Genomic DNA, 14,637 nt, shown 5'->3' on the forward strand with positions numbered 1-14,637 from the left:
AGGAGTTTGGTGACATGCGCCAGAAATGGAAGTAAGCTGTACAGTGGCCCCTCCATATAATTTCCAGCTGTCATTTGTGTGCTTGAAGCAAACCGTAGAGGAACCCAGAGCGGAAGGTGTTTCTGGGGACTTGGGCATCCTTCTGTTTCTACTTCTGAAAGTGGAAGCGGGAGGGAGAAGTATGAGCCAGCTGGGAATAGTGCTTTGCCCTCTTCCTGGCCCCGGCCTAGGGTGTGTTTTTTTAACTCAGGAAATCTTGAGGTCCATTTCAGTTATATAGTTCTTCAGTATGGCTCCCATCCTGATGGGGACCTGACAGGATGATACTTTTCCTTCTCTAGTTCCTGTCTCCTCCTGGGGAGGGAAGCAGGTGGGGCTGGGTAGAGGGGACAAAGTTGTTTGTACTGTTCCACATTAGGGTTCTTCACATTCAGTGTTGTGTTGTTGCTTTTTTCCAATGAGAAAGCTGAAATTAGTCATCAGGCATTTACGTATACTGTGGTTTTCCTGGGGTTTGTGGAGTTGTTTGCAGCTGTCACCCAGACAAAGCCAGCCCATCACGTGCTCCTATTGCACGGAGAATCATTGTTTTATTACCATTCAAGTCACTAACCCAGCTTGCTGGTAAATGGCAGTCCTTGGCTTCCTACTTCTATCAGTGTGGCTGAGTGTTAGCTCAGTTACATCACTGTCAAGCATGTCACACACACACACCCCTTTATCCCTATCATTTTTTAATCCCCCACCAGTTGCCAGTTGTCTCTCCCCCCCACTTTAATATTATGTTCTTCTGTGCTATTGGAGGCTGTGCACTAATCTGTTGGAGCATATTTGTCCTGCAAAAGATAAAATTTTCTCCTTCCCCCACCCGCAGCAAAGCTATCCTCATTTATTTTAATTCAATGGGAAGTGACTTTTGCAGTGTTAACATGGCATTGCTGCCTTCTGTTGAGCAGGTGTCTTTCTCTTGCAAGGTCCATAACAAGAAGGGCTGTAGCTCAGTGGTATATCTGGGTGGACCAATGGCCTGACTTGGCATAAGACAACTGCATATGTTCCGTTGGACAGTTGAAGATTTGTTGATTTGAAGAAAGGATGCTCAATCATAGCCCTTGAAAAATTTGGTCATATTTTTTAGTTCCCACATCTAGTGGTGAAGTTGATTGTCCATTTTTACATACTTTGTTTTTGTGACTTGTATATGTCACTAAGGTACTGCAATGTTCTCAGTTTTAGATAACGTTTAAGCCTTATGAGAGTTGCTGTTCCGCAAGGTAATTCAGGATGCCCCTTTTTTCAGTCTTTAGTCCACTTGCTATTCTGAAAAGCATCTCAATCACATCAGTGATAGATTTTGTGAACAAGGTGCAATATATCCTATACTTCTAGATAGGAATGTAAGAAGGCATCATTTTCCATTCCACCCTTTGTTTTTTACATGCAGCACTGTTTCCATTCCACGGCAGTTCATTTCCCTCCAAAATCCATATTATTTGTCATACTGTTTGCTATGGCAAAACTTCTGTAATTTAGTTAATTAATGACATAGATTATGTTGCCATTATGTTATTCCACCCCATCCATTTCAATGCAAAGGAAACACAGTTTAAATAGGGGAAAACATAATCAATTATGTATCATTTGTGGGCTAAAAGCAGCAACCGTAGCAATACTGGCTGTGTTTGCTGGTTTAATTTTCATTCTGGACATGGGACAAATAATCAAACATCATCAATTTTCACTCCAGTTTCTGTTTTCAGCAGAATTGTCCCACATTACTTCTTCTAGTTGATGCTCTGTCCTTTTGATTCGAATGAATGAAATACAAATAAAGTGTGTGTTGGGGGGGAGCAAATGACAAGAAAACATCCGAGTCTGGAATTGTTATAATTAAATGTATAATTTCATAACACTTTTAAAATGCATGTTTTGCTTTTATCCTCACAACTCTATGAAGCGGGCAGCTTGCGTTCCCATTTTACAGGTGGAAAACTGAGGATGTGCCCCTTTAAATGAGGGGAGAAATATTGTAATCCATCACTTCTCCCCTTGCTGCATCTGGTCTTTGTTAGGATCTCTTGCTCTAGCTGATGAAGTGCAGATGTGAGGTAGCATTCCAAAGATAAACTCAGGAAATTCTCAGAGTCTGCTGTGGGGGGCTGAGTTGGTTGTTATTTGACTTTTGCTCTGTTTTGTTTGGGGTGCTGAGCTTAATATTCAGCAGGAAAAGAAGTGGCCTTTGATAGACTGCACTGACAAAAACAGCAGCCTTCAAGAGGGAGATTCCATGAGACGTTTTTAAAGATAATAGGTCTGTGCCTTCTGTCCATTAACATTCCTTCTAATTCCTTTAGTTTGCCATCTTAATTGCATTTTCTGAAGAGCAGAGATGCTTAAGGATCAGTCTGCATTTTTAGTGAACCAACTTGATTTACACTTCCCTGGATGAATGCAGAGACTGCAATACAATTATTCTTTGAATTTTGCAATACATGTTTTGATTCAGAATGGTTTCTGGCATTCAAACATCAAAGATGACCCTCGCCCAAACTTTGGGAACCCTCATGCATAGTTTGGCAATGATATCTCGAGTGGCAGTCAAAGCAGTGTCAAAAAACAGGCAAAATCATGCCAAAGTGATGTTTCGGTCTGCCAACCTGATTCAATCAAAATGCCATCTAGTGTCAGGGATGGCAGGGCTCCGAGGTGTGTGTGGCAGAGGCAGGGGGCTCTGAGACTGATCCAGGAGAAGGGGTCAACAATTTGTGGGGTTTTGTGTCTCCCATGAGGCAGGAGCCGTGGCTGAAGGAAGGGGAAGAGGCCAAGCAGTTGGAGACAGGGGAGGAGGTGCAGGACATGCCAGGAGCAGACTGTTCCTGAGATGACTGGGCCAGTAGAATCCCCTCCATCCTCTCTGCCACTGTCTCCAAGGACCAGGAGGGGCTTGAAGAGGCAGACACAGCAACAACTTCCATGTAGGAGAAGTTACAGGTTGCTTGCATGCACTCCGTCAAGCAAGGGTACTTAACTTTAGGTGGAGGTGTGGTCACACTGTTGCTGCAACAGTCCAGCTTGAAGCCAGAAGCATCAACTTGCCCCCCCCCCACACACACATTGAGGGGGTGCTGTCATGTGATGCGTCACGGCATGCACCATGCAGGGGTGGGACGCCGGAGGGCTCTGTGCTTGCATGGCCCAGCCACAGCCAGGGAGCTGAGCTGCGGCTGGGATGAGCAAGCGTGGAGATTGCCCTCCACACTTGTCCAAGCCGCCTTCTGACTTCTGGGCTGCTGGGCAGAGGCTGGGGCTGGGGCTGGGACATGTTGAGGGTGCCCGCTGGCAGCAGGGGGTGGCCCTGCACCCTGCAAAAAAATATTGGGGGAGCTAAAGCCCCCTCCGTTGCCGCTGCACAAGCCTGGGAAGGGGATGCTGTAAGGAGGTGTGTGTTAATTTGAATTTATGATATGGTTTATCTCTGTAGATCATGGCATGAGCATAGGATTGACATAACTCCCATACAATATGAGACCCTCCATGATTAGCTTCGGTGACTTTGGAAAAAGACTGATCCCAGCCCCCTGCTGAAAGGCATTTGGGCATATTCTGAGTTCACCCACATCTGACTTAAAAGATTAACACGCGCAAATTTAGTTGCTAAGTACAGAATACTCAGCTTCTCAGAATGATCCATCCACACAATGCTAAGGTGATATAAAGGCAGAGGTGCCTTGGTTCAGATAATTGCTTGCTATCAAAGTCTTTCACCCACTTGTTAAGCAAATAAGATGGCCAGCTTTAGCCATTTTTCACTAAGATGGACAAGGTGAGAATTAAGCAGGAAATTCCAGGGAAAAGTATAGAAATTGTAGGAATCACTCATTTCACAGCTGCCCCCCTTACTTGTATGCCTTGGCAAAAATGTATTTTAAAAACCTAAATTCAAAGGTTAGGTAGCTCTCACATTTCCAACAGGACAGCACTTAACCCAGCGCTCCCTCCCCTAAGACTTGACATACTCTGCCTTGCTTTAAGGACAGCCATACTTTCCTTCCCCACCTCCCTCTTTCTAGTGTGGGTTTATGGCAAGATTCTCATGCCATGCTTCCATAGGCCTTTACAATCGTTTGGGAATCTTCTACTGTTTAATCCAAGTGTGTATGTATTGTAATTTGCTACCTGCTTAGACTGTAACTTTGCTGTCTAAGCAGCAGTTTTATATATTCTATCCCTCCTATTTTATATAATAAACCAAGTTTTATTTGTTTCTTTGTGTGAGAGTTTCTTGTGGGCATAAGATTAAGGGTTAATGTGCAACCATAACAAGTACATGTCATAACTCCAGCAAAAGATCCTAAACCTCTCAGCAGTGTGTATATGTGTGTATATGTGCTGGCGGTGCACATGTAAGTTCAGGTTCACACATTGTGGCAATGCCAGCTACTTAGTCACCAGAAACCTCTCTGTGCCTCAACTGAGCAGCTTCAACAATAGGTCTGGGTAATGCACTGATAAATCATTCAGGACTGGTATGAGGGCATGTTCAGCTGCCCCAGTGTCTTCCCAAGATTGGTTCCTCCTTTGCAAAATACAACGCTCAGCATCTCACCCCTTCTTGTTTCCTGCAGTGAATCCGTCTGGGAGAACATGGCCCGCATGTGTGTGAAGACACAAAGGCTGGATGTTGCCAGAGTTTGCCTGGGGAATATGGGCCATGCTAGAGGAGCCAAGGCACTGCGGGAGGCTGAGCAAGAGCCAGAGCTGGAAGCCAGGGTAGCCATGTTGGCAATTCAGCTGGGTATGCTGGTAGGTCAGGTGTCTTTTTTCAAAGCAACCCTCTTTCATTTCATAGTAAGCCATTTGGAGAGCATGAGCGGTTCCCAAATTGTGTTGGAGCAGGGAAAAAACAGGCACTTTGAAAAGATGACTAAAGACACTTCCAGACTGCCACTATTTTGGGGCAGGATTCTGTGTCATCCTGGGAAACTCAGGCTGCACAGTTAAAGCAGATCGGGACCTCTTGCACCCGCTTTGCTTTCCCCTGACCTTCCGCTGGCATGCAACCCTTGGGTAATTGGTCAACAGCAAATGTGACCGTCCAGCTTAAATCCATTAGCCACCTCTCGTTTAATACCAAAAGTAAACTTTAAAGGTGCTGCAAACTTGCCTTTGGAAGAGAAGCTCTATTTGACAGCTGAGAGCAAATGCTGCCCACTCTCTTCCTCCACACTTGCTATGTCCTGTCTATTGCTTTGATCTTTGTCTGATAACTTCACCCACACCCACCCAAATTCATTAGCCAACATCTAAGGCTGCGTAGTTTTCACACTTTGCTAAAAGTCCAAAGTCTGCTCTAGAGTGACAGCATTTCCCAAGCCTCCATTTATTTCTACTGGGGAATTGCTTCAGAGATTGCCAAGACTTTTTCAGCCTGTTGGACTGGAGCATGCGGAGGCCGCCTCCCTCACCAAGTGACCTAGAGGTCGGATTGCTTAGCGTTTTCCTTATTTTTATTTAAACATCCTGTTTCAGTCATAATGCTTCTATTCTGGGCTTTGTGGGCTCAATTAGTTCTTCAAATTCCTTTTTTAATTAACCCTTGCTACTACTCAATATTGGAAGTGCGTTGTTGCCTGTCTCAAAACTGCACATTATTGCTCTTATTTTTTTATGTATACATTTAGTCCAGTCTTCTTAGGGCAGCATTGCAAAATTCTCTCATATTTCTAGCTTTAACACAGTTTGGAAAAAAATAGGTCATTTTCATTACACTCCAACTGAATCACGAGGAATACGTTTGTTGTACACCAGAGAGCAATCTGAAGCGTGACAAACTGCTTTCCTCTGCCTGGGCCTGGACAGTCCAACTGGAAAATGAAAATGGCAAAAATGTGATCAGTATTTTTTGCTCTCTCAATCTGCCTGCAGTTCATGAGAAACACAATATAAAAATTATTAGTAATTTACAAGTGACAGCTCACTTGTTCAGCTGCATTATAGATTTGGGGGTGGGGGTTGGCTAGTTGAGTACTTTTCATCACTTATGGTGTGGGTACCATATCATATTTATTTATTTGAAACTTTACTTCCTCTCAGTCTTCTAAATATCAGGGGAGTTCACAATGCTCAAAATTGCAACATTGTCATTCCCATTTTTAAACTTAGAAATTCAAAAAGACACATGTCAAAAAGACACACTCTTTACCTAACTAAATGTATTATTTTCTACTAAACACTTTGTATAATGATTAGTGGACTTATTGTTCCTTATCACTTACATTTTTATTAGCCAAATACTCGTTTTCTTTTTTTATCACCCACATTAGTTTGCTTTTCATCAGATAATTATTATATTGTTTGCGCAATGCACTTTTTGTCATTCTGAATCACTCACCTCTCGTGTATCCAGATTTTGTTTAATTGATTTCTCATTGTTGCATTTTTGTCTTTTGTATTCCCATTTTCTTTTTTGTACAAAGTATATGCGCATGCATATAAAAATTGCATAATTTCCAAAGCACTCTTCATTCTTTAGCTGTCTGATCTCCATTCCAGGAAGATGCTGAGCAACTGTATAAGCAGTGCAAGCGCTATGACCTTTTGAACAAGTTCTACCAGGCCTCAGATCAGTGGGACAAAGCCATAGAAGTAGCCGAGGTTCACGACCGCGTCCACCTGCGCACCACCTACTACAGTTATGCAAAGCACCTGGAAGCCATAGCCGAGCGCAATCTTGCACTGACCTAGTAAGTATTAATTTGAGTCCCAACCCAAAGTTGTATCCAACTTTGTGCACAGAGGGCTCAGCTCACACAACAGGACTTCCCATTCTTCTTCTCTCCTTGCACCCCCCCAAAAAAACACCCTGTTCTAGTGGATACCCCAAATCCTCTTAAGCCAATTTTGAGGGTGCATGATGGTGCTCCAGGGAAGAGGAATGGAGGGGGAAATGACCGTGTTGGATGCAATCTCCAGTTCTATGGGTGTCTGCAAAGGATTGCTGTTAGAGCAGTGCGAGCTATATCAGCATCCTATTCCTAGTCGTGATACGATTTTGTTGGCATACGAACACCTAGTAGCCAATTTTTTCAGTTAATACACCTGTTTCATGTTCTTGCTGTTCTTGATATAAGTAGGACAGTGCATAGCAGTGCCACTTTCCCAGTCCTGAAAACCTAGGCCCTGAAAACCTAATGAAAACATGCTGTTTTCCTGCACAGCTATGAGAAGTCAGAGACACACAAGTTTGAGGTTCCTCGAATGCTTTCAGAAGATCTACAGGCCTTGGAGTCTTACGTCAACAAGATGAAAGATAAGTGAGTGTTTGTGTGATCCCTCCATGCCAGACTGAACTCTGCTCCAGCTGCCAGTTGCCCTATGACTGAAGTAGAGAGGGCAAGATCATTCTGGTCTTATTTGCTGGCCAGACAAAGATCTTCTGGTAGTTCTGCCCTCTCCTTCCCAGCCTGCTGTCAAATGAATATAAATCATAGAATTGTAGAGTTGGAAGAGAACTCGGGGGTCATTTAGTCCAACCCCATGTAATGCAGGAATCTCAGCTAAAGCATCCATGACAGATGGCCATCCAGCCTCTGCTTAAAAACCTCCCATGATCTCTCATGCCACAGGAGATCCAGTGGCTTCTGTTTCAGAGGATGTGATCATAAGTCACTTGTACATGGTCAGCCTTATTGCACTGGCGTTCTAGAGTGGCTATATCTTGGGTGAAGCATCCTCGGGGCTCCTTTTCAGACTCTGACATCTCCACCCCGTCTTGTCCCTCACATCTAGATTGTGCACCCTCTGTGCAGAAGCCATAGCACTTGTTTTGTTGCAAAACTAGTGCTCTAGCTGTGTTGTGTTTTGCATCTAGTAGGACACACTGTTTAATGAGTTAATTGAGTCATCCTTTCTCCGTTTTCCAGAGGCTTGTGGAAGTGGTGGGCCCAGTATCTGGAAGGTCAGGCAGACATGGATGCGGCTTTAAAATACTACGAACTGGCTCAGGATTATTTTTCCATGGTCCGTATTCACTGTTTCCTGGGTAACACCCAGAAGGTAAGCTTGAACCACTTCACTATTCCATCTAGAAAGGAAAGGCAGTATATACATTCTTTCAGTACTATTAAGCTTCCTTTCTGTGAGTTCTCTAGCACTGGCAGCCATTTGATGCTTTAACCTGGGCAGTAAGTATAATGGTTTTTCTTCTCCCTCCTTTCATTTCAGGCAGCGGAAATAGCAAATGCAACAGGGAACTGGGCAGCTTCATATCACGTCGCCCGTCATTATGAGAGCAATGATGACATCAGCCAGGCTGTGCACTTCTACACCAGAGCACAAGCTTTTAACAACGCTATTCGGTTGTGCAAGGTACATGCAGCATTCACACACCACATCAGTTTCCAAATGAAACCGTAGAGAGCCCTTTGACTCACAGCTGTGGCGATAATGGGAAAAGCCAGCCACAAGGGCCAAAAAACGCAAAGAGATTCTCAAGTACAAATTCCTGCTAGTTGTTATTGTCCCTGTGTTGTGGATGCTATTCAGCACATTCAACCTGAGGATTCTAGAGAGAAGTCATGGAAATGTGATGTCATCAACATTCTTCCATATTTTTTTGATTAAAGTATCAGTAGTGTCAGCAGGCCGGAGAATCGCCTTTTTCCAAGTTTGTGGTTTGTGTAGTGAACAAAGGCAATTTTCCGGCAGTGGAGGTACAACCTGGAAGGAAGATGTATGTGTCCTTTGCACCAAAAGTGTTACAAGGGTGCTTTGTCTTCTCGCAAATGAATTCTGTTTGCGTAAACTAAAACTGATAGAGCTGCTGCTATTATTTCCTGGGTCTGGTCTGAAGGCACTTGCTTGAAGCTAAACAGTCCTGGGGCAAGTCAGTGCCTAGAAAGGAGACCACCCGGGAACCTCTGTGGGTTCCTTTCACAGAATAAAGCTAGCAATGAAATGAATAAATATTATTTAAAATTTCTTAACTGCCTGGCTCTTTAGAACTCCAAATACATATAAATTAAGATAGCAAACAAGCAATTTAATTGTCCAGTTCAAAGGAATTGCATAACATTGGGAACTATGAGATGCTTTGGTTTCTGGTTTTCATCTTGTATTCTCAGTTTTAACTGTGGACATTAGCAATGGACCCCCGAGAAGGGAGGTTCTAGAGAAGAGTCATAACCAGCTGTCTGAGGTGAAGGGCAAGATGGCACCTCCCCAGTTACACTGCCAGAAGCCAGCTGGCATAGCAGTTGAATCTTACTTCAGCACTGGTGATAGGATAGCATCCTTCATCATGCCAGAGATTATAAAGTCAGATTAAGGGACCCAGGAGAGGCCAAGTGGCAACATTTGGGAATGGCTGGAAACTCTGGAGGAACAGCTAGGCACTGTTGCTGCTGCCATCTCTCAGCATCAGCTGCCTAAGGCGGTTGCCTCAGTGTGCCTCATGGGAGGTCCAACCATAACTAATACAGTAAATATTTTTGGAGTAGGAGAACAATCTGGATGACCAGCTGATGAACCTGGCTCTTCTCAGCTCACCAGAAGACATGATAGAAGCAGCCCGCTATTACGAAGGGAAGGGGGAACAAATGGACAGGGCAGTGATGCTGTATCACAAGGTAAGCCCTTCTGTCTCTGTGGGAAGTCCCTTTCTCAAATCAAATGAATACTACTGTGGGAGGCATAATTCTTTCCTGGTGGCTGATCGGCAGGCTTCTGTACTGCAGTGGCCGTGTGGACTTGCTCATTTTTAAGTGGGCCTTGAAAACATGTGTTTTCATATATATGTGTGTGTGGCTTTGTGGTGCTGTTTTAATTCCAGTTATATGCTGTTTTCATAGTCACACTGTGTGATGATGGCTGTTTTAAAACTGTGTGGTGTTGTTGTTCATTAAACTTGTGTACTGCACTTCAAGATCACGGCGAAGTTCACATCATAAAAATACAAAATGAGAACACAAAGTAATAAAACAAAAACAAACCAATAATTTCCCTACCACAAACATGTTTAAAAGGTTGAGGACAGTTAACCAAGACACATTTCCCCTGTGCCTCTCCCAACAGAGGACATAATACCAAAGCAGTTTTATGTGCCAAAACTGGGCCTGAACCCTGGTTGCAATGGATCTAGACAATCAATTTCCTGCAAGAGCACCTGGCTCTGGTCTGCAACCACCCATTCAAGAACCTTGCCAAAGGAGGGGAGATTAGCAACTGGCTGGTAGTTACTTAGATTTTCCAAATCCAGGGATGGTTTCTTGAGGAGTGGTTTTACCACTGCTTCCTTCAAGCACAGGCACCACCCCGTCCCATGGGGAGGCAAGAACAGAGACATACTTAGCAGTTGCCCTGACCAGTCCAAGCACCTTGTCTTTATATTGTCGTATGCTCAGTATGCATATATTTGTGTTTACTGTGCTGTGAAGAAATCTTTCTGCAAAGTGGATTATAAAGAATAACAAAAATCTGGAAGCTAAAACCTCATGTCTCCTTTGACAGGCAGGACACTTGTCCAAGGCTCTGGAGCTGGCCTTTGCCACAGAGCAGTTTGGAGCCCTGCAGCTCATTGCTGACGATTTGGACGAGAAGTCGGACCCAGCCCTGCTGGCTCGTTGCTCTGACTTCTTCATTGAACATGCCCAGTACGAGAAGGCCGTTGAACTCTTGCTAGCTGCCAAAAAGGTAACCTGTATATATGACATTACAGCAAATGGCAGCCTTGTCCTCTATGCCCTCAGTTCTTGACCTTGTAATCCGTAAACCACTTTTAGGAAACATTCTCAAAATCTCCTCTGGACTAAAGCTTTGCATGGGCAAAACTTTGTTTGGCAGGCAGAACGGTTCAAGTATAATAGGACTGGGGAGGGTCTGTACTCTTTGGAGGCATGACATTAGAAATTTATTGGGATCATATATTGATAATTACCCTTTTAAGCCTTGAATCCTGTCACAATAACACAGAACAGAAACACTAGAATGCCTTGTGTAGCTTGGCAGAGGAAATACCGTATTTTCTGCTCTATAGGACGCACTTTTCCCCCTCCAAAAATGAAGGGGAAATGTGTGTGCGTCCTATGGAGCGAATGCAGGCTTTCGCTGAAGCCTGGAGAGCGAGAGGGGTCGGTGCGGGAGTTCCCGCCGGGCTCAGAAGGCTTGCAGAAAGCAGCCTGTTCTGCGCAAGCCTTCTGAGCGCGGCAGGAATTTTTTTTCCTTTATTTTCCCCCCTAAAAACTAGGTGCGCCCTATGGTCCGGTGCGCCCTATGGAGCGAAAAATATGGTGATTTGTCTTCCATTTTCTTAGGGAAGAGATTGAGGACCCAAAAGGTGTCCAAAAAGTGCCAGGTGGAAACTCATAATTGTTGAGTAAACTTCTGAACACCCCTTCAGATTGCAAATTGCCTAGAACAGTGCTATTCAACTTTGGTTCCCCAGATGTTGCTGGACTGCAGCTCCCATCACCCCTGACTGGCTGGGAGAATCCAACAATGTCAGAGGACCCAAGGTTGATGACCTTTGATGTCATGATATAGGATAGTCTGCAGTGCCCATTTTGTGGCTAAAACAGTTTATCTGACTCCCATCTCCCTCCCTCTCTCCACTCCCCCCCCCCCCCGGCATTGAGCCTTGGTGCATTGCTATCATGTTTCTTTTTGGCCCTAACACCCTGAAGCTTGTAATGGCTTGGCTTTGGTTACTCTTTCAGTGATGTCTTATTTCCCATTGTGTTGCTAGGAATCACCTTTGAAGCACTGCACATTCCCAAAAAAAGAGCTCAGCCTCAGTTAGAAAGTGCTCTTCAAAAGATGCTCTCATCCTAGGGCTTAGGCTTGGCAAATTGTATTGTCCTCCTTCCCTCCCTCTCCACCTCCACTCACCTTGCAAGATCTTACTCTGTTTGTTCTCTCTTGCAGTACCACGATGCTCTCCAGCTTTGTCTGACACAGAATCTGACCATCACCGAGGAGATGGCTGAGAAGATGACCATTTCAAAGGACTCCAAAGAGGTCCCAGAGGACTTGCGACGGGAACTTCTGGAGCAAATTGCCGATTGCTGCATGCGGCAGGGCAATTACCACATGGCCACTAAGAAGTACACACAGTCGGGGAACAAGCTGAAGGCAAGTTGTGCTGCACTGCTGTGGCTGCTGGCAGGAGCTGATGCTAGTAAAAGGTTTCTGGAAGTCTGAGCACTGGTGGCCAAGGGCACCTTTTATTAACTTCGGCTGGTGAAGTTACCAGAGAAGGACCTAGGAAGATGCCTTTGGGAAGCCCACAAACTGGGCAAGAAGGAAAGAGAGGCCTGTTGTTCTCCAGCAAATGTTACCACCTCTGAACCTGGAGCTTGGACAACCTCTCCTCCCTGTCACCCATGCTTTTTTGTTTTCTGTAATGTACAGTATAATTCAGAATGTTGCAGTCTGTCACCTTAGGAATGAGGTGGCAGGAACATATTACTCCCAGTCCTTGATCTTCTGCACTTGCTTCCTGTTAGCTTATCTTGATTTAAGGTGCTAGTTATCACAGATAAAAACCCTATGTACTGATTGTCTTCAGCCTAAGAGTGTGGGGATGGGAATTTTTTGTGGGGTCCTAAACTTTGGACTGAAACATGCAATTCTGCAGGTCTTTCTTTCCTAGCTCTCTCTGGTTTGCTGCTGCTGTTTGCCACAGACAAATGCAAGCCTCACCAACTCTGCCCCTTCATTTGCAGGCAATGAGAGCCCTGCTCAAATCGGGAGATACAGAGAAGATTGTGTTCTTTGCTGGTGTCTCCAGACAGAGAGAGATTTACATCATGGCTGCCAACTATCTCCAGTCCCTGGACTGGCGCAAGGACCCAGAGATTATGAAGAACATCATCAGCTTTTACACCAAAGGGAGGGCTCTTGACCTCTTAGCTGGTTTCTACGATGCTTGTGCTCAGGTGCGTAGGTGTTTCTCAGATACAGAGTTTGGGTTGCACAAGAGAAAGTGAAGTTCATCCCATTTACTTTCTCTGCAGGTTGAGGTGGATGAGTACCAGAACTATGAGAAGGCACTGGGAGCCCTAACCGAGGCGTACAAATGCTTGTCAAAGGCGAAGACACGCAGCCCCGTTGAGCAGGAGAGCAAACTTGCACTCCTCCACAGCAAGATGGCCCTGGTGAAGAGATTCATTCAGGCCCGGAGGTGAGAGGGAACAGCTAAGACTTCTGTGCATTGGGAATGCTGCACAATCTTTGTCAAAAGCATTCTGAACTTCTGCAGTTCAGGAGGCTCAATCGGAAAGAGGTTGTGAATGATAAGCTGGACACTCACTAGACTCTCGGGATGGTTCCCCCTTCCACTATGTCTGCTTCAGGCTGGCTTTGCGACTGACACAGCAGCCAGCCTATCGGAACTGTACACAACCCTGCTCTTATTCCTGGTGAAGAACAGAAGGGTGGGGGCAGAGTCTTGGCAGTGTATGATGAAAACTCTGGTATTTGTGAGTGGGGGTGGAAACTTGTGTGCTTCTTGGAGCTTCAACTCGCCTGCAGTCTATGCTTTCTGCTCTTTCCTTAGTCCCTTCTAAAATATTCAGGGAGAAAGGAAATACTACTGCTTGGAGCATGCATGAATTTAGATTTCTATACCTGATAGGCATCAAACAGTTTTTCCACTAAGAGGCAAATGATATAACAAAAGCTTTTCTCCCATAGCACTTAGTGTCTGATGTTTCCCCTTCCTAGGCTTTATTCAGAGGATCCCAAGGAGGCAATAAGGCAGTGTGAGCTACTCCTGGGTGAGCCAGACATCGACAGTGCCATCCGCCTGGGAGATGTTCTCGGCTTCCTGGTAGAACACCACCTACAGGTCCAAGAATTCCAGATGGTGAGTGGTCCAAGCTCTTTCAAGGGTATTTCAATAGAGACAAGCCTCCTTGATAAGACATGGGCAGACCCATTCAAAATATTCAGCACCACACAAGTGTTGTTCTTGTGAGATTGTATGACCACCGATAATATGTGGTGGTACAATTCTGCATACTATTTTGTATGCAAAATACAACAGAAGCATAATTGAATTCTTTCTTGCATGTATTTTTAGAACTCCCTACACACAGAGAGCTAGAATGTCAGGGAGCAGCCCTTCCCTCAAGTACTAGTTTTCTACCTGTGAGAATGGGGAATATTCAGGCATGCAGATCTTCCACTTACTCCAGTGATTCTTTTAGGAATGTGTAGGTCAGCTCTCAGAAGCACAAATGGAAAATAGCTCACTAGAAGTGTAATGTCTAAACCAGTCCTGAATAAGATTATTATATAGTTGGATGGCAGGAGGTGGCAGTTCCAAATATAATTTATAAACATTATCATCAGGGGATATTTCTTTGCTCTTACCAACACCTGGTGTGCGGGGAGGAAGGGGGGAGCCACAGACAAGCAGAGGAAACAATTGTGTTGAACCATCTGGAGATGCAATGATTCATTTGCTAAGAGCAGGAAGTGTCAACATGACCTAGTGTAAAATAGGGAAGGCAGAATTACTGGCTGTGGGCGAAAGGAACTGCTCCTCTGGAACAGCCAGGTGCTCTCTAGTCACATGGAATTCAAGCAAAAAAATGAGCTGCATTAAAAGACACTGCGTGGCAGCAAATCTGTTCTGCA

At 44.7% G+C, this 14,637-nt stretch overlaps 1 protein-coding gene across 2 annotated transcripts in view; it reads left to right on the top strand.

The window, feature by feature from the left end:
* IFT140 (intraflagellar transport 140) overlaps window positions 1–14,637 on the top strand; it is a 78,414-nt gene that overhangs the window by 61,696 nt on the left and 2,081 nt on the right. For both annotated transcript variants that reach the window (XM_080981917.1, XM_080981918.1), the window contains exons 19-29: window positions 4,626–4,803; window positions 6,553–6,743; window positions 7,218–7,313; window positions 7,923–8,055; window positions 8,224–8,367; window positions 9,498–9,626; window positions 10,507–10,689; window positions 11,920–12,126; window positions 12,720–12,932; window positions 13,011–13,177; window positions 13,720–13,861. In XM_080981917.1, coding sequence (XP_080838043.1) covers window positions 4,626–4,803; window positions 6,553–6,743; window positions 7,218–7,313; window positions 7,923–8,055; window positions 8,224–8,367; window positions 9,498–9,626; window positions 10,507–10,689; window positions 11,920–12,126; window positions 12,720–12,932; window positions 13,011–13,177; window positions 13,720–13,861 — 1,783 coding nt within the window. The remainder of the gene's footprint in view (window positions 1–4,625; window positions 4,804–6,552; window positions 6,744–7,217; window positions 7,314–7,922; window positions 8,056–8,223; window positions 8,368–9,497; window positions 9,627–10,506; window positions 10,690–11,919; window positions 12,127–12,719; window positions 12,933–13,010; window positions 13,178–13,719; window positions 13,862–14,637) is intronic.

Source organism: Podarcis pityusensis (assembly GCF_964106645.2).
Source record: "Podarcis pityusensis genome assembly, chromosome: 14".
In the NCBI taxonomy this organism is placed as follows: Eukaryota; Metazoa; Chordata; class Lepidosauria; order Squamata; family Lacertidae; genus Podarcis; species Podarcis pityusensis.